Consider the following 22747-nt stretch of genomic DNA (forward strand, 5'->3'; position numbering starts at 1 on the left):
GACAGCACTGTTGACTCCACTGGTAATTCCCAGCCCTACCCCAGTCAATGTCAGCACTAAAGACGCTCCAGCTGTTACAGGAATTAATGCCAAACCAATGATGGAAAGCACACCTCCAACTGCCCCCACTGAGCTGCCGGCCACACTGGAGATCTTTGCCCCCATGTTCATCCTGTCTAGCTGAACAGCATTCTCCTCCAGGTCTTTTAGGAACTGCAGCATCCGGGGCTGTCGCTCGCTGAACTTATCGATGAAGCTAGAACACGGTTTGTCCTGATACAAGAACACCGTACGGAAGCTCTGGTTCATCCTGATGAAGAGGAAAAGAGGAAAGACTAAATAAGATGACACATCAGTATGTTACTTTGAAATTCAGTAGGAAAATACTGGATTTGGGATCGTTTTTTTGGAACACACATTGGAAGGCTACAAGAAGCAATACAATCTACATAAAACTGAAATAAGGAAAAGTGACTACAACATTTCATAAAATAAACTACAAAGTAGACTGGGGTATTAACTGCTGATAGACAAGAACCATAATTTACAATCAAAGAATCCATTCATTTCTGAGTTTATGGAGTTCATTATAAAAATCATGAGTTGTGAATTACAATAATTTTGCCTCTTGTTTCCAAACAAGTTAGTCCACAGTCCTGCTGCTTGTCTCGAGCTTCTCATCAACTTCGAGTTTTTCTTGTTTTATTTTGTTATTTCGTGTCTCCCCGGGCCCACACACACACACACACACACACACGCACACACGCACACACGCACACACACACACACACACACACAGAAGGTGAAAACAATACCAGCCAGTGTTGTCATGACTGGTAAATAAAGCAGCTCTGTGAGGCTGTACTGGGCTTTGTTGAGCCAAATGCTAACGTTTGCATGCTAACATGCTGATGGAAGACAGCTAAAATGTTTACCATGTTCGCCATCTTAGTTTAGAGTGTTAGCATACTAACACTGTCAGTGTTGTTGCGTGTGGTAGTGTCAGTGTTTGCTAATTAGCACTACAAATACAGTAAATCTGAGGTTGATGGGAATGTTTTTAGTTTTGCAGGACAAATTGCAGTATTACAAAAATTGGACAAATTATATGTTTGACCTCTTGGTGGTCCTATAGGACAAGCCAGAGAATCACCAAAATCAAAGATTTCTCCTCTGGGGAACAACATGTTGTGCTGATCCATGCAATAAAAAAAAATAAAAAAAAGACATCATTTTGGACTGTATGTCTACATTTACATTACTGCTACTCATAACATCTTGCACATCTGTGTTGACATGACATTTGGAGCCAGAATACATAGGTGGCTAAATCATACCTGATTTCATCGAGCTGATTAATGTGATGAAGCATCCTTTGTACGTCATCTTCAGACAAATCCACATCGAGGTCCACCAGAGATTCATCATTCATCTCCAGGCAAAAGTCACTTAAGGAGCTGTGAAAAAAAGTTAGTTAATAAAACAGATCTTTATTTTGCAAAATGTGCATATTATTTTGAAGAAATGACAGTTTACCTTTTCTCTAACTTCTCACAGATTTTCTGGGTGGTACTTATGTAACTGTTAAGCTGATATGCCAGCACTTCCACATTCTGAAGTTTAGGAAGGAAGAAGACGCTTGTATCACTTTTAAACTCGAGGAGATGAGGGCAGATTCTCCGTGCAGCAGAGATGACAACCTGAACATGTTCAGGACTGATCCCTTCTGGCAGATATAACACCTGGTTCTCCTCCATGAACACATGAAGTGAGGTGACTGCAAGATTCTCCACAGCATCCAGGAAGCAGTTGAGCTTCTCCAGGCCTCTCAGAGTGTCCTTCAGCACAGCAGCCAGCTCCGTCTCCAGCTCTGCACGTCTGCTGTCTGCAGTCACCTGGGTCACCTTGCTCTTCATATATTCCCAAAAGCCCTCACCTTTGTTGTCAGCCCTGTCTTTGATGTCCTTCATAATTTTCAACTCTGTCTCCCTCTCAAGCATCCATTTGGGTTTCCTCTCACAGAATTCTCTCACTGTGTCGATGTAGATGAGGGTATCTGCGGTGTAGCAGCACAAGGCCTCCTGGAGTTCCTTTCTGTAACAAAACATCCAGTTTGTGAGATTTCAAAACAAATAAACTGAGCACTTGTATCTGACTGAAGGTTAAAAAAATAATCAAATGTCAGATTTATTTAACGTATTCATATAACATTTAATGTATTGGGGTTTCAGACTTTTAACATATCTGTCTCCTTATAATACACTCGTTCTCCTTTCTGTACAAAAGCAGCTCAAAGATTTAAAGTCTGTACCTTGCAGCAGACATGTTTCTCCTCTCGGTCTGTGGTCTTCGGTTCGAAAATATCTCAAGATTGGACATCCGCTCGTTAGCTGCGCTAGTAACGTTAATCACCAGCTCGTTTTCTTGGCTATAACTATTGAGGATTTTTTTTGTTGACAAAACGACAGCTCACATCGTTTGGTTTTGTTTTCCTTTCTCCACATCAGCAGGTTGAACCACCCACCTCAACTATTTCTGAATTGTGGTTAAACTCGTTTAAGGCTCGGCAGTCAGGTGATTTTATTAATTTCGGAGGCACCACACTTCCCAAAAATCTCATATTCTTCTGGATTCCGGCAGTGTATACGCTGCTAAGCATATTACTACCATCCACAGGTCAACTTTTGAGATATGCTTTCAGATCAGTTTCTCACTGTGTCCAAACCCCGATTCTTCTCCTTGCGTGAGATGCATTTTTGGGACTTCCTGTGCTGAGATCGGTTGACGGGAGCCGAGGAGGTACAATTTTTTGGTACAATCATCCAAAACACCCGTGATACACAGTCGGAAATTTTAATAAAGCTGACTTCCTGATGCTGCCTTCACGTGCTGTCGGAAATATACACGTTAGGCCTACTTGATGATAAGACCTGTAAGACCCAAAGTAAAACGATTGATGTTACCTCGAGTATTGGTTACCTCCGTAGAGGTAAAGTTTGAGTGTGTGGTATCAATCTTCTCATCTAACTTTCCGACATAAAGCGATTAAGAGTATTTCTGGAAACGTTTTCCCTAACAACCCAAGCTGTTATAGTCCATGGGCCCAACCCCACAATTTGACATATTGGTAGGCCTGCCATCTGGGTGGGCAAATTCTAGTTGTGATTTTTGAATTATTATAGATCTCTGTTATATTTTGATATGATAGACCTTGCTGACTGGCAACTTATTAGTGGTTATTTCCTCTTAAAGTAATGGACTGCTCTCCTTCAAAACAGTGAAAATGCCTTCCCTGGAAATTGTCTTTCTCTCAATATATCCTCTCTATTGGGTATCTGGACTACTGATCAACCATAGATACTTGTAATAACTTCCTAAGTAGTGTTTAAAATAGCTATTATCTAATAAACAGGGATATTTAAGCTTGTGGTTCTCAACCTAGGGGTCGGGCCCCCAGGAGGGTCGCAAGATCATTTATGGGGATCCCCAGATAGTTGTAAAGAAAAAGTAAAATTACATATTTTAGACTGGGGAATAGATTTTACATTACTATGTGAGTTTGGTACCTTTCATGTGTTATATTCAGTAGTTCATTTGTAAATCAGGAGGTCCTGGAACACAGAAAGAGTGACATGTTCCTGTAGGTCAGGGGGAGCATAAAAATCTCACAAAACTATTTTTTTTTATTCACAGTGCCTGGAGCTCATTTTGACAATGGCGAGATGCTAGCTGTTAAAACTAAACAGAAAAGTCATTACAAGCAAATCATTGTTTATTTACATTTATTTATTAGAGCATTCACAATTATCAATTATCACTCAAAATCTAGCGGGAGGTAGACAATTATTAAGTTGAGTATTATTATTACAATAAAATAATTATTTAAATACTTAACACAAGTTTTGTGTGTTGCATGCTAACCAAAGTTGTTTGGGTTGAGATGTACATGTATACATTAGTGCAGTCTTAAGCATGTTTCATATAATACAGTATAGTATAGCAAGCAATGATACTGCACTGGTGGAATATCTCCCTCACACAAGTTTTTGGCTAAGTCCAAAATTGGGAGATGTTGTCTGATTTCTGCTGCCCTCAGCAAAGTTTTCCATGAGTCCAGGTTATGAGGTGACACCACGTTTGAGTTAGAATCCTCATAAGGGCAGTGGATGATACAATCCATGCGGGCCCACTTCCTTGGCAGGTAGCTGCTGCCTTCACCTGAAGTTGAATCCATTCTTACTCTATTGATGATTTAGCTCTCTGAAAAAGAGGAATGGATATTGTTTCATATGAAACTAAAAACCTCTATCCTTTTTTTAATTTAATTTTATGTTTTACCTTTATTATCCTAAACTAAAATATTATCAACTAATATATGACTTGGAAAATGAATTATGCTAAATAGCTAAATGATATTGTATTTTTTATGCTAACTAGCTAGCTGCGATTAGCATCAGCGAATAGTATAGTACGCTACCGTAACATAAGCAGTTTAAGTAAATCTTTGTTCAAATATCTAGTTAGCTAACTAAATTTATTAGGGACAAATAAAAAGGGAACTTTGGTGAAACTTTGGTATGGTGAAAAAAGTCATAGTATAGTATGTCTAAAAAGAGTAGTTGAAAAGATATTGGTCATCAGTTCACACTATCCTAAGTGTATTAGCCTGGGAATAAGCCGCCAACCTTGTGGTTATGGGGTAACCACTCTACCTCCAAGTCACAAGACACCAGTAGTGTTGTACACTTGATGATTAGTCATAGTATTGTATGTCAAAAAAAAAGTCATAAAAACTCTTTCTAAGCATTTTAGCCTGGGAATGAACCGCCAACTTTGTGAAAAAAAGTCATAGTATAGTTTGTTGAAAAAAGTGATAAAACAGTCATAATACAGTTTGTTGAAAAAAGTAATAAAAAGTCTTAGTATAGTATGTCAAAAAAAGTCATAGTACAGTATGTCGAAAAAAGAGATACAAAAGTTATAGTACACTATGTCAAAAAAAGTCATAGTACAGTATGTCAAAAAATGTGATAAAAAAGTCATAGTATAGTATGTCAAAAAAGTCATAGTATAGTATGTCAAAAAAATTGATAAAAAAAGTCATAGTATTGTATGTCAAAAACAGTGATTAAAAAAAGTTATAGTATACTATGTCGAAAAAAGTGATAAAAAAAGTCATATAGTATGTCGAAAAAAGTCATAGTGTAGTATGTCGAAAAAAAGTCATAGTATAGTTTGTTGAAAAAAGTGATAAAAAGTCTTAGTATAATATGTCGAAAAAAGTCAAAGTATAGTATGTCGAAAAAAGTGATAAGGAAGTCATAGTACAGTTTGTTGAAAAAAGTGATAAAAAAGTTATAGTATACTATGTCGAAAAAAGTCATAGTATAGTATGTCGAAAAAAAACAATAAAAAAGTCAAAGTACAGTATGTCGGAAAAAGTGATAAAAAAAATCATATTATTGTATGTCGAAAACAGTGATTAAAAAAGTTATAGTATACTATGTCGAAAAAAGTCATAGTATAGTATGTCGAAAAAGTGATAAAAAGTCATAGTATAGTATGTCAAAAAAGTCATAGTATAGTATGTTGAAAAAAGTCATAGTATAGTATGTCGGAATTTTTTCTTTTTAAAAGTCATGCATAGTATGTTGAAAAAAAAACGACAAAAAAGTCATAGTACAGTATGTCGAAAAAAGTCACAGTATAGTATGTTGAAAAAAGTCATAATATAGTATGTCGGAAAAAGATTTTAAAAAGTCATAGTATAGTATATCGAAAAAATTATAAATAAATCATAGTATTGCATGTCGAAAACAGTGATAAAAAAGTCATAGTATAGTATGTCAAAAAAGTAATGAAAATGTCATAGTATGTCAAAAAAGTCATAGTATAGCATGTCGAAAAAAGTCATAGTATAGTATGTCGGAAAAAGATTTAAAAAAAGTCATAGTATAGTATGTCGGAAAAAGATTTAAAAAAAGTCATAGTATAGTATGTTGAAAAAAGTCACAGGCAAGGCAAGGCAAGGCAGCTTTATTTGTATAGCACATTTCAGCAACAGGGCAATTCAAAGTGCTTTACATGAAAACAGATTAAAAAATTAAAAACAGATTTACATGAAAACAGATTAAAAAATAAAAAACAGATAAAATACGAGAAAAAAAAAAGGTTACAGTGCAGTATAAGAAATTAAACATTGAAGAGCAGTTAAAACAGTTAAATATATAAAAGCAGATAAAATAACTTTCCTGGACTCAGTGATCCAGTTTTTGGAAAGTGTGAAATGTCGAAAAAAGTGATAAATAAGTCATATCTTATCACCCTAAGCTATCTGACCTGATATACATGTTTATGTTTTCATCATTTGCTGCTTTCACTTAAAATGTTGGACCTCAAAAACTGGTGAGAGATGTAGGACTTGAACACTCGAACATGTCGAAAAAAGTGATAGTATAGTATGTCGAAAAACTCATAGTAGGCCTACAGTTTGTTGAAAAAAGTCATAGTATAGTATGTCAAAAAAGTCATAGTATAGTTTGTCTTCCAATCATTCTCATATCCCTTTAAGCTATCTGACCTGACATAAAAGCTATGCCTGTGGCATGTTTGTCTCTTTCACTCAGTGTATAGGACTTCAAAACATACTGCTACATGTAGGCTTTGAACCCTAAACCTTCTGACTTCCAATTATTCTCTTATCCCTCTGACCTGACAGAAGAGCTTATGATTTTGGCATATTCATCTATTTACTTAGTATATTGGAACCTTAAAACTTCCTCTAACATAAGATTTGAAGACCTTATGTCTTCCATAGTATAGTATGTCGAAAAAAAATTATAAAAAAGTCATAGTATAGTATGTCGAAAAATGTCATAGTACAGTTTGTTGAAAAAAAAAGATAAAAAGGTCATTGTATAGTATGTCAAAAAAGTGATAAAAAGTCATAGTATAGTATGTTGAAAAAAAAACGATAAAAAAGTCATAGTATAGTATGTCGAAAAAAGTCACAGTATATTTTGTTGAAAAAAGTTATCAAAAGTTATAGTATTGTCGGGGTAAATGATGAGTTTGGCATATTCATCTCTTTTACTTAGTATATTGGACAATTAAAACTTCCTCTAACATAAGATTTTAACACTTAACCTTTTGTCTTCCATAGCATAGTATGTCAAAAAAGTGATAAAAATGTCATAGTATATCAAAAAAGTCATAGTATAGTATGTCGGAAAAAGATTTTAAAAAAAAGTCATAGTCGAAAAAACTGATAAAAAAGTCATAGTATAGTATGTCGAAAACTGATAAAAGAGAGTGACAGGAACACAACTCTTCAGTCCTGTAATGTTGGTCTTGAAACTAAATGCATCATTCAGGATTTAAACACGCAACCCTTTGGTTTCCAATTTTTCTCTTACAACCGTAAGCTATGTGACCTGACCTACACGTTCATGTTTTCATCATTTGCCGCTTTCACTTAAAATGTTGGATCTCAAAAGCTGCTGAGACATGTAGAACTTGAACACTCAACCTTGTGTCTTCCAATCATTCTCATATCCTTCTAAGCTATCTGACCTGCCATGTCATATGACAAAAAATGATAAAAAGTCATAATATAGTATGTTGAACAAAGTGATAAAAAAGTCATAGTATAGTAAGTCCAAAAGTATAGTATGTCGTTGAAAGTCATGATATAATATGTCGAAGACAGTAATAAAAAAGTCATAGTAGTATGTCGATAAAAGTCATAAAAAGTCATAGTATAGTATGTCGAAAAAAGTCATAGTATGATTTTCGACATACTATACTATGACTTTTCTATGACCTTTTTTGACAAACTAAACTATGACTTAGGGGAAAAAAAAGATTGGGTTAATATGAACACAGTAAAGAAAGAAAGACAAAAAATGCACTAGTTGCACTGGGCTTAATAGGAGTTAGCAACATGGGTACATCGATGAGTTGGAAGACAGGGGTCAGTAGGGGCCTCTCAATTGGTTTATCCAGCGGAGAGATGAAGGACGGTGTGTGTGTGTGTGTGTGTGTGTGTGTGTGTGTGTGTGTGTGTGTGTGTGCGTGCATGCATGCGTGTGTGTGTGGGCCATGTCAAAACGCTCACTCAGCTGCTCTCAACTCGGTGCAGACACTCAGGGATCAGAGTGGAAACACTGCTGACAGGGCAGAGTACTCACACACGCAAGACGGCAGAACAACATTGCAGAACACACTGTAGAACACAGAGCAGAACATACAGAAACACTGCAGAACAACATTGGCAGAACACACTGTAGAAGACAAAGCAGAACATACAGAAACACAGCAGAACTTACAGCAGAACACACAGCAGAACAGACAGCAGAACAGCGGTCTGTAGTGTTTAATTGTTATACTGACCTACTGAGGCTAGATAACAGACACTCTGTGTAATGTTATCTAGCAATTTTACCCCGACAATATTGTAACAGTGAAGAGCACAAAACCCTATTGGTTGGCAGCTTAAAAACCTTAAACATTTATATAATGTTTTGTTAAAAAAAAAAAAGGACAAATCCAACAGCGTCTAACTACTCACTGTGCATCTAATTTGCCTTCCTGAAGGGACATGAAAGACATTTTTTAACCCTGTAGACCAGAGGGCCCATGGGTGCATCCTCACCCAGAGACTCCCTCTAATCAGGCTCAATTACTGAGGATAGAAACATTCAAAGGGCAACCACCTTTAAGAGAGCCTCTGTTTTCTTTCCCTCCCTCTCCCTTCTTTTACTCTAGAGGACAATTTCCTGGAAACACTCCTTGAGCCAATGCCCAAGGGGCGCTTTAACAAGGCCCCGATTAGGGCTGGATTTGCAGCTTGCTGAGTTAATGTCAGATTGGCATAAAGAGTCCATGTGGGACCAGTGTGGGTGCGGGCCTGGGACCTGATTTCCGCACGCCTTCGCCTGTCAGGGATAATTGTTTAATGAAAGCGAAGGGTGTCCCAAATCCTGGCAGAGAGGGAGAATCAGAGAGGTCTTTAGTCAGAGCTCAAGGTCTCTCTTCAGGGAAAAAGTGTTGGTATCTGCAAGAGAGATTCTTCTTCAACGCGAATTTACTGTGGAATTAACACTGGTTTCATAATGTGGCTGCTGAGGAACAGACTTCATGAAAAGGAGCAAACGCAGACGTGGAAACCTCAGCGACACACTCTACAGATCTTTGGATCTATAGCCCCTCTTGTTCAGCACAGAGTATGAGATCAGTGTGAGCATATGTGAAGGACAGAAAATAGGAATTTAACAGTGGTGGAAAGTAACTAAGCACATTAACTCAAGTACAGTACAATTTTGAGGTTCTCCTACTTGAGTATCCACATATTATGCCACTTTACACTTGGACTTCTCTATATTGATTTGACAGTTGTAGCGCCTTTTAATTTACGGATTACGATTTTACATTTATAACCAGTTATAAACCACCCAAGAGTAGTAAAAATAAAAATAGTTAAAATCAGCGCCATGTTAAGGAGCTACAGCATTAAAAATGCTGCTTACATATTAATGCTTCATTGTTCAATAATGGAAGAAGTATTCAGATCTTTTATTTGGGTAAAAGTAGCGATAGTAGCCTACAGTGTAGAAATACTCTGTATCACGTAAAAGTCTTGCATATGAAATCTTACTGAAGTAGAAGTACTCTTTGTGCATGGCTCATTTCAAAATCCTATCTATTATAATACTGGATTATAATTGTTGATGCAGTAATGTGTTCATCACATTCATTTTGCAGCTGGTAAGTGGAGCTGATTTGAATTACTTTACATAATCCTGGGTATGGCTTGACCTATAATCGTATATCATAATTTATTAGTTGATTTATATTTTGTATTAATAATACTCCACATCTGAAAATCCAAACATAGTGCAGTAAAAAGTGCAATATTTGCTTCTGAAATATAGTGGAGTAGTATAAAGTAAAATGGAAATGGTACATTTTGCTGATCATTTTTCAAAAAATGTTCAGGTAAAATTTTGAATGCAGGACTTTTACTTGTAATTAAGTACTTTTGCATTTTCTCAACAACTAGAATACTTCTTCCACCAGTTCCATTCAATTAAATTGTTCTGGTTTTTCAATGTACTTTATTCTCTCTGCATCAAACATTTCAATTCTCATACACACTGTAAAACTTTTCACTGTAAATTAACAGTATTTTACTGTAAATAGACATTTTCTTACTGTATTATTTGAATGTACAGTAATATACTGGCCGCAGTGTAATTCCAGTGTAGTGCAGTGTAGTGCCTTTTCCTTTATTTTCCCAAGATGCATTGGTATTAACAGTAAATACCTGTAATCTGTAACATTCACAGATAGTGCTGTAATAGTATTATTTTCTCCCAGAATGCATTGCCATTTACAGTTTGATCCTGTATAACATTAAAACAGTAAGACACTGTGAGATTTTAGATGTTAATTTACATCACAGGTTTATAGTGTACTTCAACATGCAGCGACTCAGCTGCTAAGAAATGATAAATGCTGAACTAAGAGCAGCAGAAATCATCCTGTCCAAACTAGTCTCTGGACAGATCATCTGAGGATCTGACATGCGGCCCGGAGGCCTGAGAGAAACATGATGAGGACTTTTTTATTACAAGGAGACATCCAAACCTGCACAGGCTCTCTCTCTCTCTCTCTCTCTCTCTCTCTCTCTCTCTCTCTCTCTCTCTCTCTCTCTCTCTCTCTCTCTCTCTCTCTCTCTCTCTCTCTCTCTCTCTCTCTCTCTCTCTCTCTCTCTCTCTCTCTCTCTCTGATGTTGTTGGTTACATGAACTGCTTAACAACACTTTTCATCCACATCATCAGAGCTGCGGGTCTCAACCCATAAAAACAAAGCTTAGCCCGCTCACGATGCACTGACACAGCCGTAAATGTGGACGATGGCAAACTCTGACATGAAAATGATTTTTAGTCTCTGCTATTTTAGTTAATTCATTATATCACAAGAATAAGACCATTTCAAAATGTGTATACTGGTATGTATTTTTCTAAACATGGAAGCAGGTGTTGTCCTGGGAGATATATTTGATGAAAAGCTTTCTACCTGCATACAAAAGTCAATTAAAGTGGAAATTGTTTAGCTCAGTGACCTAAAGTTCAATAGGAAAAGCCCTTTGGGAGATTTTAGTTTAAAGCTATTAGACAGGAGAAACACAAAAAGGAGCTAAAAGAAGAGTCACAAACATTCTCTTGGCACAGTGTTTTCCACAGAGAACTATACATTTACTCAAGTACTGTACTTTTGAAGTACTTGAGGTAATTCTGTTTTATCTTACTTTATATTCAGGAAAATGTTGCACTTTTTTAATTTATATTACAACAATGGTTAGTGGTCACTTTTCATATTAAGATTTTACATAAAAACATATATGAAAAACTATTGAAATGCATTTCCCAAGATTTAACCATTGGATCCCATACTTCACAAACAAGTATTTAGGGCCCCTTGTCGTGTTTCAGACATTATGAGTTTTTAGCAGTGAGTTCCACTATGAACTTCTCATATTATATCATTTTAATAACTGCTGAAATTATATATTTATTAACAAATATAAGAAAAGGTCCAGGTCTCCCATTAATCAACTCACGACCCCTCAGACTTATCTGCTGACCCTTTGGAGGGGCTCGACCCCTAGACTGGGAACAACTGAACTAAACCTTACTCTAAGAATGAATCTATATTAGGCACAGGGGACATTTTTACTTTTTTGATTTAGAAAGTAGGACTTTTTACTGGTAACAGAGTATTTTTACATTGTTGTGTTGATACTTTTACTAAAGTAAATTATACATTCCCCTTAAGGGATCTGTGTCAAAAGAAACAACTCCTGGCCCACATATAATTATCAGATTTTTTAAATATCCATATCAGCCTCAAAAATCCAGAATCAGTTGGGCTACAGTGCATTCTCCACATCACACTTGTATAAGTTCCAAACTAGACTTGATTCCAAATTGGTTTATACTCAAGAAAAAATCATACTCATTATGTGCACATCTAACTCAGGTTTTGACGAGCACAGATGAACTTTCCACCTTCAGCAGATGTTTCAAACTGTGCACATAAATCATCATGCACAGTGATGCTTGGACAACAAGTGAAAAAACATAAGCCAAACACCTTGATTTGTAAATACATATAATCCTTTGGTACTTAAGTGGCCAAAGGAAACTCCAAGTGCTGTTTGTAAAGTGATCTAAGCAGAAACACCACAACATGACAAGATGTTAGAGTTAGGAGGAAATTAAACATGCACGAGAGATCAAAATGCCATTGAATAGTATAATTTAAAAAAGAAAGCAGAAAGATTGACTGTCTTTGGTTTTGATGTTTTATTAGTTGTGATAAAGGCATTTGAACAGCAGGGGGCGACAAACTCCGCAGAGGGAAAGCAGGGCTGGAGGGAGCTGTCCTTTCAGCACCACACACACACACACACACACACACACACACACACACACACACACACACACACACACACACACACACACACACACACACGTTTGTTTCACTATCTTTGTGGGGACCCGTCATTGACATAATGCATTCCCTAGCCCCTTACCCTAACCTTAACCATCACAACTAAATGCCTAACCTTAACCCTTACCCTCACCCTAACCATAACCTAATTCTAACCCTAATCCTAAAACCAAGTCTTAACCCTCAAACAGCCCTTTAACCTTGTGGGGTCCAGCATTTTGGGCCTCACAAGGCTGTGCAGACCCCACAAGTATACTGTATTCCCCGGTTTTTGGACCCCACGAATATAGTAAAACAAGCGCACACACACACACACACACACACACACACACACACACACACACACACACACACACACACACACAGATCATCATGTGCTAATACTGCACGCTAACGCTAATTACATAGAAGTCGGTCATTTAAATACAAAACAAAATAAAAGATGAAGTTGAGTTCACGAATTTAAACCCTCAACATCACCAAAATCAGAGTAGCACAGCTTCATCCTAGTTGCTAATTATCATTCATGGAGAATCATTTAATCAGATGATGACACATATATCTGCCTTTAAAGCTGTGAGCTGCAGCCCTAAAAGAGCGATAAAAAAGAAAGAAAGCGAGATAAGTGAATCCGCAAGTCGGACATTTAGTGAGATTAGGCTACTTCAGGGAAGACATGCGTGAGAGATTGCAGCAACAATTGGTACAATTGGTAATCTTCCATCTACCCATCCAGAGAAAGAGAGAGACTCTCTGTCTTACACACACACACACACACACAGAGAGAGCGAGAGAGAGAGAGAGAGAGAGAGAGAGAGAGAGAGAGAGAGTCCACCATCGCTAAACCCCCTCCTTCCGCCCCCTTCACTCACAGAAATGGAATTAAAAAATCTTTAATATTTTTCCAGCAACGAGCCTCCATTGCTGCAAGACACGCAAACACACACATGCATATACACGTACACACTGTGGGTCTTTTAAAAACGAAGAAGAAAAACTATAGCCTGCAGAATTAAGAGCATCTTCTTCACATTGACATTACTCATCATCCGACAAAAAGGGGGGAGAAGGGCTGTAACCTGAATGGATTGAATGTTTAATCGTGACAACACCAGCACTGTCTGTGGATCTGTGCAACTCGCTCTCCTGATTGTGTAATATCTTCTTCTTTTTTCCCCTGCAAGCGGCCAAAGCTGCATCCGAGAGGAGAGAAAGAAGAAGAAGAGGAGGAGGAGGAGGAGGAGGGGAAAACAGACAGGGGGTATTGCAACATTCATCAGAATTTATTTTTCTTCCTATTACATGGCGCAAGGGCTATACAAACGGGACCGTCCTGGGTGTGATACAGCCACGGGCAATTTGGATATTCAAGCAGCAGCTGAAGCGGCGGCAGTATCCTCCTCCATCCACGGAAGAAGCATCCTCGGCTGCGGCGGCGCCCACACCGACTCCCCGTCCTCCTCCTGCCGGCTCTATGTCGAGTGATGGTCGGCTTGCCTTGCTGGATGCTCCCCGCTCTCTCCGGATCGTCGACGACCGAACCTCCACTGACCGCAGTCCCCCATTTTCGGCGGAAACCTTCCCAGAGCTATAGGGCTACATATGGAAACTGGGGATCAAAATTTTAGGAAAAAAGAAAATCTACGCGGTTAATTTCATATGTTTTTTTTTTTTCTTTTAGGTTTTTGTGAGTGAGTTTTGTGAGGTATTTTTAAAACCTGCTAATTAATTAATGTATTTGTTGAGGGTTGATTTCCTCATTCCACAGAGTGTAGGGTTGTGAGAAGCCAGCGTGATATTTTCTTTTAAGCTCACAATAGGTCGTTATAAAACACTCCGAGAATCGCTTTTATTTCCCCTCGACAGGAGTTGAATCCGTCTATTGTTTACTCTCTTTTGTTTCCACTAATATGATAGATTCCCCTGCTGTCCTTCGTTTCCCTACCCACTTTATTATCTCCTTGCTTTCCCCCCTTTGGACTAACAAAGCACATTAGAATAATACTATTATTAATAATATTTAGGGTAGCTTTGGGTTTAGTTGTAATCTTCAATTCTAAATGATATAACCTCTGACTAAAGTAACTGTAACTCACTGTAACAGACATATTGAACTGTTGTACTAAGCCTGCCATTACTCTAACATCACCCCCCTAACCATCTCTGTGCTCCATTTGAGCTTATGTTCATTCAGCTCTGTGCTCAGCTGTAACCTTTACAAGTCAAGAAACAGTTTTTTTTCTTTTTCTACTGCAGGCCTGTAAAGAATAAACCTCAGTGTGGTTTATCTCACTTCTATTTTTAGGCTGCCACTATAGGCATAATTATTCCTTTTTAGCTCAGTGTTGTTATCCATACATCTGCAGCTGGAGGCCTGCTGAGGTGCTGTCATCCTCTGCATACCTGATTTCTCATCTGTTTTGGGGTATAAAAGTAAGAAAAAAAAACAGGGAGGAAGAGACATCTCTGGCTCTTCCTCTCTTCCCCCCCAAAAAACCTCCATCCTCAGTTTTTCTCTTGTTTTGGTCCTCACCCAAACGCAACCATAAGGTTCCTACCGCATCCTCCTCCTCCTTCTTCCCTCTCCTTCCGCTCGAGTATATCCCGTTTTTTCGGTTTGGTTTGGTCCCGCAAATTTTCAAATATTTACTTCCTGTACATCAAGAGGAAAGGGGGTCCCCCTTTCATGGAATGCGGAAACATGGGTCTGTTCGACCGTGGAGTCCAGATGCTGCTGACCACGGTGGGAGCCTTCGCGGCCTTCAGCCTCATGACCATCGCGGTCGGCACGGACTACTGGCTGTACTCCCGCGGCGTCTGCAGGTCCAAGTCCATGAATGAGAACGAGACCAGCAAGAAGAACGAGGAGGTGATGACCCACTCGGGCCTGTGGAGGACGTGCTGCTTGGAAGGTAAGAGGAAAGACTCTCTGCTGCCCAACGTGGTTCCATTTGTGTGGTTTAAAGCTGTCGATGCCCTCCTGGCAGGCCACAACATACCATTTTATTGTAGGATGTCAAGTCCTTCTGTGCTTTTTACTCCCATGCAACATGCAGGGTAAGTATGCCCCCACAACAGTTTCCTCACATGAAATGCACAGCAGGATTTGACTGGAATTTGTGTTTAAAGGCCATACCTGATTGGAGAACAGCAAAGCTGACTGCATCCATAAAAAATACAAACTGTCTTGGTACGTCCTTAAAGGGGTTGCAGGAGAAATCTGAAAGGAATTGCAGGAGAAATCTGAGGGGTCCCGAAGGACAGAAACGAGGAAAAAAATGAATACTGCTACAAAAAAATGTCTTTCGTAAAGAGATTTTTTAAAGTTGCGTTTTTTTTTCCCTTGCAAAATACATCACTTTTGGGTTGTAAGGACACATGCAACCTGTGACATGCTGCAGTCAAACATTGCTGCATTTTTAAAGGTCGCAAGAAAAAGTTAGACTAAAACTTTCCACTTAAATCCACCCTAATACATTTCTTTTAGGGTGTGCTTCTCCTGCAGGCAGGGTGAAGCAGGTTTCTGTTGTGGGACCTCTTTCATCGCTTTTATGAGGGGTTGCAGCATTATTCAACTAATAGGAGAGGAGAAAAACACAAATCTTGCTACCAAAATTCATGGCTTTGTTCTAATTTATCTCTAAATATTATTGAAGTATTGAAGTCTACGCAAAATACCCGATAGTTTGACTACCTTCATCTCTAATGAAACAAAAATCACAAAGAAAAATCACTGTTTGGTTTAAATGACACACAATGGGAGACACTGCTTCATTGAATGGGTCACGAGACTAAAAAAAAAACTTGGATATCGACCATCAACACTAAAACTCTCCACCTAAATCTAGACTAATATACATAGTTCTGTTAGCGTGATCAGCTCCTGCAGGCAGGGTGAAGCAGGTTTCTGGTGGCAGCCTGAAGCTGTTGCATAAAAGCCTCCCACACCACTCTGGAACAGTTTCTCTCGTCAGACATTAGAGCTTAAATAATGAAATAATAACATATTCAGGAGCTGTAGTTAGGGTGGAAGCTTCATCATATAACAGCCTGATATATTGGCAAACCAATACACTAGTCTAACCCTAATTAAGGGACGCTGCAGGGCTTCTGTCCAGTTAAAAAGGATGTGACAGAGGGCCAGCAGTTTGGACAGGGTGTTTATTTTCATAATAAAGCCCCAGAAGTAAAGTCATGGTAGCAGAGATGCAGCCTGCTGACATGCCTGACAACCTCCATGATGGCGGGGCTTGTCATGTGACCTTTGAGCTGAGCCTCACATCCTGAGCACAGGTTTCGAGATGACCTGCCCTGTGAGATGGAGGCAGCGCGCTTCCTGTCATGTTCCATCGGAGGCGTTGGGGTGCTGACTTGGAGTGCGGCACTGTAACCTCGTGAGGGCGCAGAGCGTTACAAATCTGCTCATCTTCTTAGCTGTGAGATCCTGAAAAGCCTTCATGCTCTTCTGGCTCTTCTGACTATGTGCACCTTCTGTTCAAAGCTTAATAACTGGTTTGAAGTCCAGCTCATTCTTTAGCTCTCCAGCCCACAACTTTTCTGTTTTGGTTCACTCTCGCCGCTCTAATAGCGTCGTTTTCGGCCACAGCTGTTTTTAGCGAATAAGCTCTAAAACCCCACAGTACACTACCTGCTCTGCCGCAAACAGCAGTAGTGACTAGCTGGTGAACACAGTTTTGTGAATTGATTCTTTGGGCAATTATCTGATTTATTCAGCCAAATTTGTGTATGGCTCTATGTGTTTAGACACAGTTAAACACTGATGTGTTTGTGACCAGTTTAGGGGGCGGCTGACTGCAGGTGGATCGTCAGGGTTGGTGGTTTGATCCCAGACTCCTCCTATTCAGATGACCCCCAAATTGCTCCTGATTGTTAGGGCAGTTACTTTCCAACACTGCCAGTGCCTTGCATGGAAGCTGCATCTGTGCAACAAACATCTGTGTTTGTGAATAGACACAGTAACTGTAGATCAAAATATATAAATGCAGGTAATTTACTGATTTGTTAAATGAGAGAAAAAGTGTTCCTACCAAGCAATAGTGATGTGTGGAAAAAAAAAAAATATCCCAGTGGCACCGCGATCAAAAAAAGTTTAATTGGTATTTACCTCGACTTCTGATCACAGCATTTACACCTCAGCTGTTCCCAAGAAGCTGCTCAGGTGTCAACGACAGAAAACTATGGTTTTACCGGTACAACTCCAGATGTGAATGTGTTTGTAAGTTTGTAAAGGTGTTACAAAGTGTTTCTTGCTTGGATATATAAAAGAGATAATGCTGAATGTGGATGCTGTGCTCTGGTGTATTAACTGTTCCCACACACATGGGGTTAATCACAGCTGGAGTGTAATTGTGACAGTGACTGGCCTTTATCCCTGCCAGGCCATTATTTAATTGGCAAACCAAACGTCACAGAGTCAAGACGAGATCAAAACATCACAGTCTTGGCTCGGCTATGTGTGTGTTTTTGTATCGGCACAATGAGCCTCTCTCTTTGAATCCGAGATCAAAATGGCAGGAAATAAACCCAGATTTGTCATTTGTGATTCATGAATGATCCCTGGCCCAGAAGAGGCAAGAGAGTGGAAAAACGGGGGCCAGTGCATTTACTTACCGGGGTCAGATTCATTTAAATTCTAATTCAAATGACTTCCTGCTCAGGAAATTGGGTCTTAAAAAGCGAGTACATTTAATTATAGGTAGTTTGCACATTTTAAACCAAAAATCGGGGGGGAAATTGAAAAAATAGGAAAGTACAGAGCGGATGCAGCTGCAGAGATAAGCAGGCTGCAAATCCAGCCTAGATAGTCAGCAGGAGTGAAGTTTAACATTTCAAATGTTAATTAGGCTTCAGTTTTTAGCTCAGCTCAATTAATTCAAAGTGCCAAGATGACTAGTATTCATCTTTCCCCCAGCTCCTCTTAAACAAAGCCTTACTGGTGATCAGGCAGCGACTGATGGTAGAAGCCTTATCGCAGCAGAGAACACAGACTGTGTTTGGCAGCGCAGGCCCACACATCCTGCTCACAGAGTGGACACAGGTGGGCGACGGTTTGTGTTTGTATAACCAGCTACTGGAGAGGAGAACCTGTGAACAAGCAAAATGGGAATACCCACACTGGGTGCTTCATCACCTCGACCTCTGCTTCGCTCACTGCTCGTCAGAGAAACAATAATCTCACTCCTGCATGGAAGACGAAAGGATTGTGTATCTGGTGCAAGGGCGTAGGTCTGGTTTCAGAAGTGGGGGTGGGGCAAAACTAAGCCAAATATGTGTGTGTGTGTGTGTGTGTGTGTGTGTGTGTGTGTGTGTGTGTGTGTGTGTGTGTGTGTATATATATATATAGAGATGTATATATATATATTAGAGATGTCCTGAGCCAATGCTGCAACAATCAGTATCTGGGCCGATCTGGGCACATTTTAATGGATCAGTATCTGCTTTCTTTACTGAAATCTACTGTGTGTTGTCCACCTCAGCCTGCTTGTGTTGCAGCGCTGCTCTCCTTTACCACAGCCGGGATATACTGTGCAGCACTATTCAAGTCCATATTCACATGCAACTGAAAATGAAATGTGGAAAATTATTTGGGCTGAGTTCAGACATTGAGGTTGGCAAAATGCAAAACTCTGACGCTAATAATCATTTGCAAAGATCAGTGTACAAAACATTCAGGTAGAAGCCTCTTTTTTTTTGCATTTGTGTCAAAGTCTGCTTCCCCTTCAGATAGTGTTTCCCTCCCGTAGTATTTCAGGTAAGGGCTTCAGTAAGGTTATGGTTAAGCGTAGCTTAGCGTAAATTGGCTATTGTCGGGTTTGTGTGCTCTCTGAAAGCCGTTATCTGTACTCGTCAAAGATATTTTGTGTGAGAAGACCCTTCGCTTTGTAATACCACAAGTGTTTTTGTAGTTCCAACAACTCCAACAGGGTGATACGTCTTCTCTTTAGCTGATCGTGTCATGTCAGTTTCAAGAGACGCATTCTCCCCATTAAACTTAATTTTTTTTTATATATATATTCTTTGGTTCTTCAGCATCTCATGTAGGATAATTTGCTGCTTTTCTCTGTTTTAGGTCTTTGTAAACTGAATATATTTGTTTTGATCAAGGTGTCAAGGTGACATCTTCAAATGTCTTGCAAATGTCTGGCTCTGGGAATAATTGTCAGGTGCAGCTCTAGATCACTTGTTGCTGTTTTCATTGTCCTGAAGTTTGATGCCAATAGTTTAATAGCTGAAAATATAATATTAATGCGTCACAACATTGAATTTGGTCTTTCCTACAGATGTTTTAATGTCAGTTGGACTTCCATTTTCTTTTGTTCAGTGTTGAAGATGGGAGTTTGATCGAGACACAGCGAACTCTTTGACTCCATGTTTTCAGCTGTTAGATTTTATCCACTGCCAAAAGCAGGCAGCTCTGAACATTTGCACCTATTGGTACTCTGTTGATGTTCTAAAGTATTTTGGAAGTGTGCAATTCTGTCTTACAGTCTTGAAACTGTATTTAAAGTTCAGAGATTGTGGTTCCACAAACACTGATGAGGCTTCTGACAGTGTGGGTGCAGAGAGAGATTCAGCCGGTGAGGCATGAGCGGTGCACACAGTAAACATGTGTGTTGCTGATGAATTGGGCCCTGGAGGCCACCGCTCCTCCGTCCTATCTTATAACGTCTGTAAGAGCAGTCACTGTGCCCCCCTGTGCTCTCAGCCAGGTGTAGCGCTCTGCGTTTGCTGCTAATCTGAGGCATTCATCTTCATTACAGCGCCGCCCTCAGGCTCCACAGTGAAGAGAGACAGAGTCAGGGAGGAGGTGTGGGACAGGAATGGTGGACCCTGATAAGGGAGGGCCACTATGGTATCTGATGTTTGTTCTTTTATTACCTGTTGTATGAAGTCTGTTTAGGTTCATCATTCAAGGTGCTTCTTCTTTCCTTGCAAATCATTTCATCTGAATATCTGAACATTGAAAAATTGCCATCACAGTCTGTTAAAGCCGGAGTATTTAAGTCTTCAGTTTGCTTATTTTGTCCGAGCATCAGTCCATTACCAAAGATATTAAGTTTACCATCTCACATTTGAGAAAAAGATATAACTGGGCAGTATATGGCATTTATGCTTAAACAAGTTTGCAGTCATGCTAACAGCTGTGTGAAGCTGTTTTGGACAGCGGTGCTTTGAGCTAAATGCTAACATGCTGATGTTATGCGAGTATGTTTATTATGTTCACTATCTTAGTGTCATTGGAGGAAATATCAGGCTGGATAAACTGGAAACCATGAATGTTTGTACCAAATTTTGCGCCAATCCATCCAGTGGTAGTTGTGATATTGTCTGATCAAACATTGTGCTTTGCCCAGTCATCCTTTTATATTAATAGAAATCTTATATGACTACTTTACTGTCTTTGTAGAAAAACAAAAAAGACACAGACAGTCCTTTACTGTCTGTGTCCTTTACCGTCTGCATTTTTATCAACTAAACTGATGTTCAGACTATAAAATGAGACTACAGGATACCAAAATCTTGTGGAAATTATGACCGTACGAATGTTTGCACGTTTTATTCGCCTTTAGACTGTAAATTTAAATTTGGGTTGTAGCCATGGCAAGTCTTTCTTTGTACGCACACCCAAGTTTTCTTCACCCAACAGAGATTATTTAGAATAAAATGTGCTTTCCTTTTTTAGCAAAAATGGCTACCACTTCAGTATGGCCTCCCACAGCTGCTGTCAATCACCACAGATCACAGTTCATACATACTGCCTCATGACTTTATGTATAAGCTCGTGGGAGTATCAATGTAGTGCACATTCATGCATTTGAAAATACATGTGGGAGTATGTTGTGTGTGTGCTTTTTGTTCTTGTGCATGATATTTGTGTATTCTTGTGTGTACAGCAGGATGAGAGGCAGGCCTGAGATAAAAGCAGATAGCAGGGCGACAGAGAAGAGCGGGATTAGTCTCATAGTCCAATCAGATAAGGATTACCCAGCTGGAGTATGTTCACCCAGGCTAATATCCCAGCAATAAAGTGGCATTACACTGTATTATGACACACGATCCACTGTACATCCAGCTTCACGGGCCTGATTACAGTTAGTCACAAGTTGAGAGTGGAAAGTGCATTCAGTGGCCTCGCAGCCACTTGTTGGAGTAAAAACTGAGCCTTCGTCAGGATGGTATCTACTCCCCCCCCCCCTCATCTGATAGCAGCTTGTGTAAAGTGACTGAGCTCTATTGCTCTGCAGTGTCACTCTGCCCTGCAGCCGGCGATGGATGGGATTCATTTTGCCCTCCACTGAGACTGCAGACAGTCACTGCCGAACACAACTGTTTTATTGGTTTCCACCTCTCCCTCTCTATTGCCCACTAAGGCCAAATTACAGGCCAGACCTTACCGGATTAGGCTGAGGACAGAGACAGCCGGAGAACAATGCAGGACTGTGGCCTTGGGTTGTATTACTGTTGAGGTTGTCATTTGTTATAATTCTTCAGTTACAGCGACGTGCATCAACAGACTCTGGTATCCGGGTATCAGTGTAGAGTTCATTGATTGTGTTTCGAGTGTAGCCTCAGGTCTGTTTAGGTTTGATACCAGTGCTGTTGTGGTGTAGCACTTTAGACAAATATGGTATGTCACAAATATGGTATGTCACAAACAGTACTGTTTTATTGTTATCTTTCATTATTGTTCAAGTTGTTCTTCAAATAAACATTTTAAATTTGCATCACACAAACTTAATCCAAGAAGATAATGTGTAGCCTGTGTGTAATGTGTAAATCTGCATTCAAACATATAAGTGACAGCAGATAGAGTATAAGCTTTTTTTCAGGCTTCTGATTGGTCAACATCATCATCTTCTTTGCAAGACTGGCCAATATGGCTTCGGCTTCGGCGTCTGTTGGTGTGGCATGCTCTTGTGACCGTGTTGTTGCGTTTTAATTTGGACGAAGATTTTTTAAAACAGTGCTTGTGTGGATGAGATTGTCTTTTAAAATGAAGGAAAAACATTTCACAAATTTTTACAAAAATACATATGTGTGGACTAGCCGTACAGGTCTACAGCCAGGTGAGGCTGTACTTGGGCACAGCAGTACTTTGAGCTAAATGCTAACATCAGCATGCGAATATGCTCACAATGTCAATGCTGACATTTAGCAGGTATAACAATTACCATCTAAGTTTAGCGTTTCAGCATGCTAACATTTGCCA

At 39.4% G+C, this 22747-nt stretch overlaps 1 protein-coding gene across 1 annotated transcript in view; it reads left to right on the forward strand.

Moving 5' to 3' along the window:
• The first annotated feature begins 13689 nt into the window (after nucleotides 1-13689).
• The window catches only part of cacng2a (calcium channel, voltage-dependent, gamma subunit 2a), a 70042-nt gene continuing 60984 nt past the window's right edge, over nucleotides 13690-22747 (forward strand). The window contains exon 1 of the mRNA XM_078270121.1: nucleotides 13690-15428. Coding sequence (XP_078126247.1) covers nucleotides 15203-15428 — 226 coding nt within the window. The 5' untranslated portion in view covers nucleotides 13690-15202. The remainder of the gene's footprint in view (nucleotides 15429-22747) is intronic.

The sequence above is a fragment of the Sander vitreus genome, chromosome 15 (genome assembly GCF_031162955.1).
Source record: "Sander vitreus isolate 19-12246 chromosome 15, sanVit1, whole genome shotgun sequence".
NCBI lineage: Eukaryota > Metazoa > Chordata > Actinopteri > Perciformes > Percidae > Sander > Sander vitreus.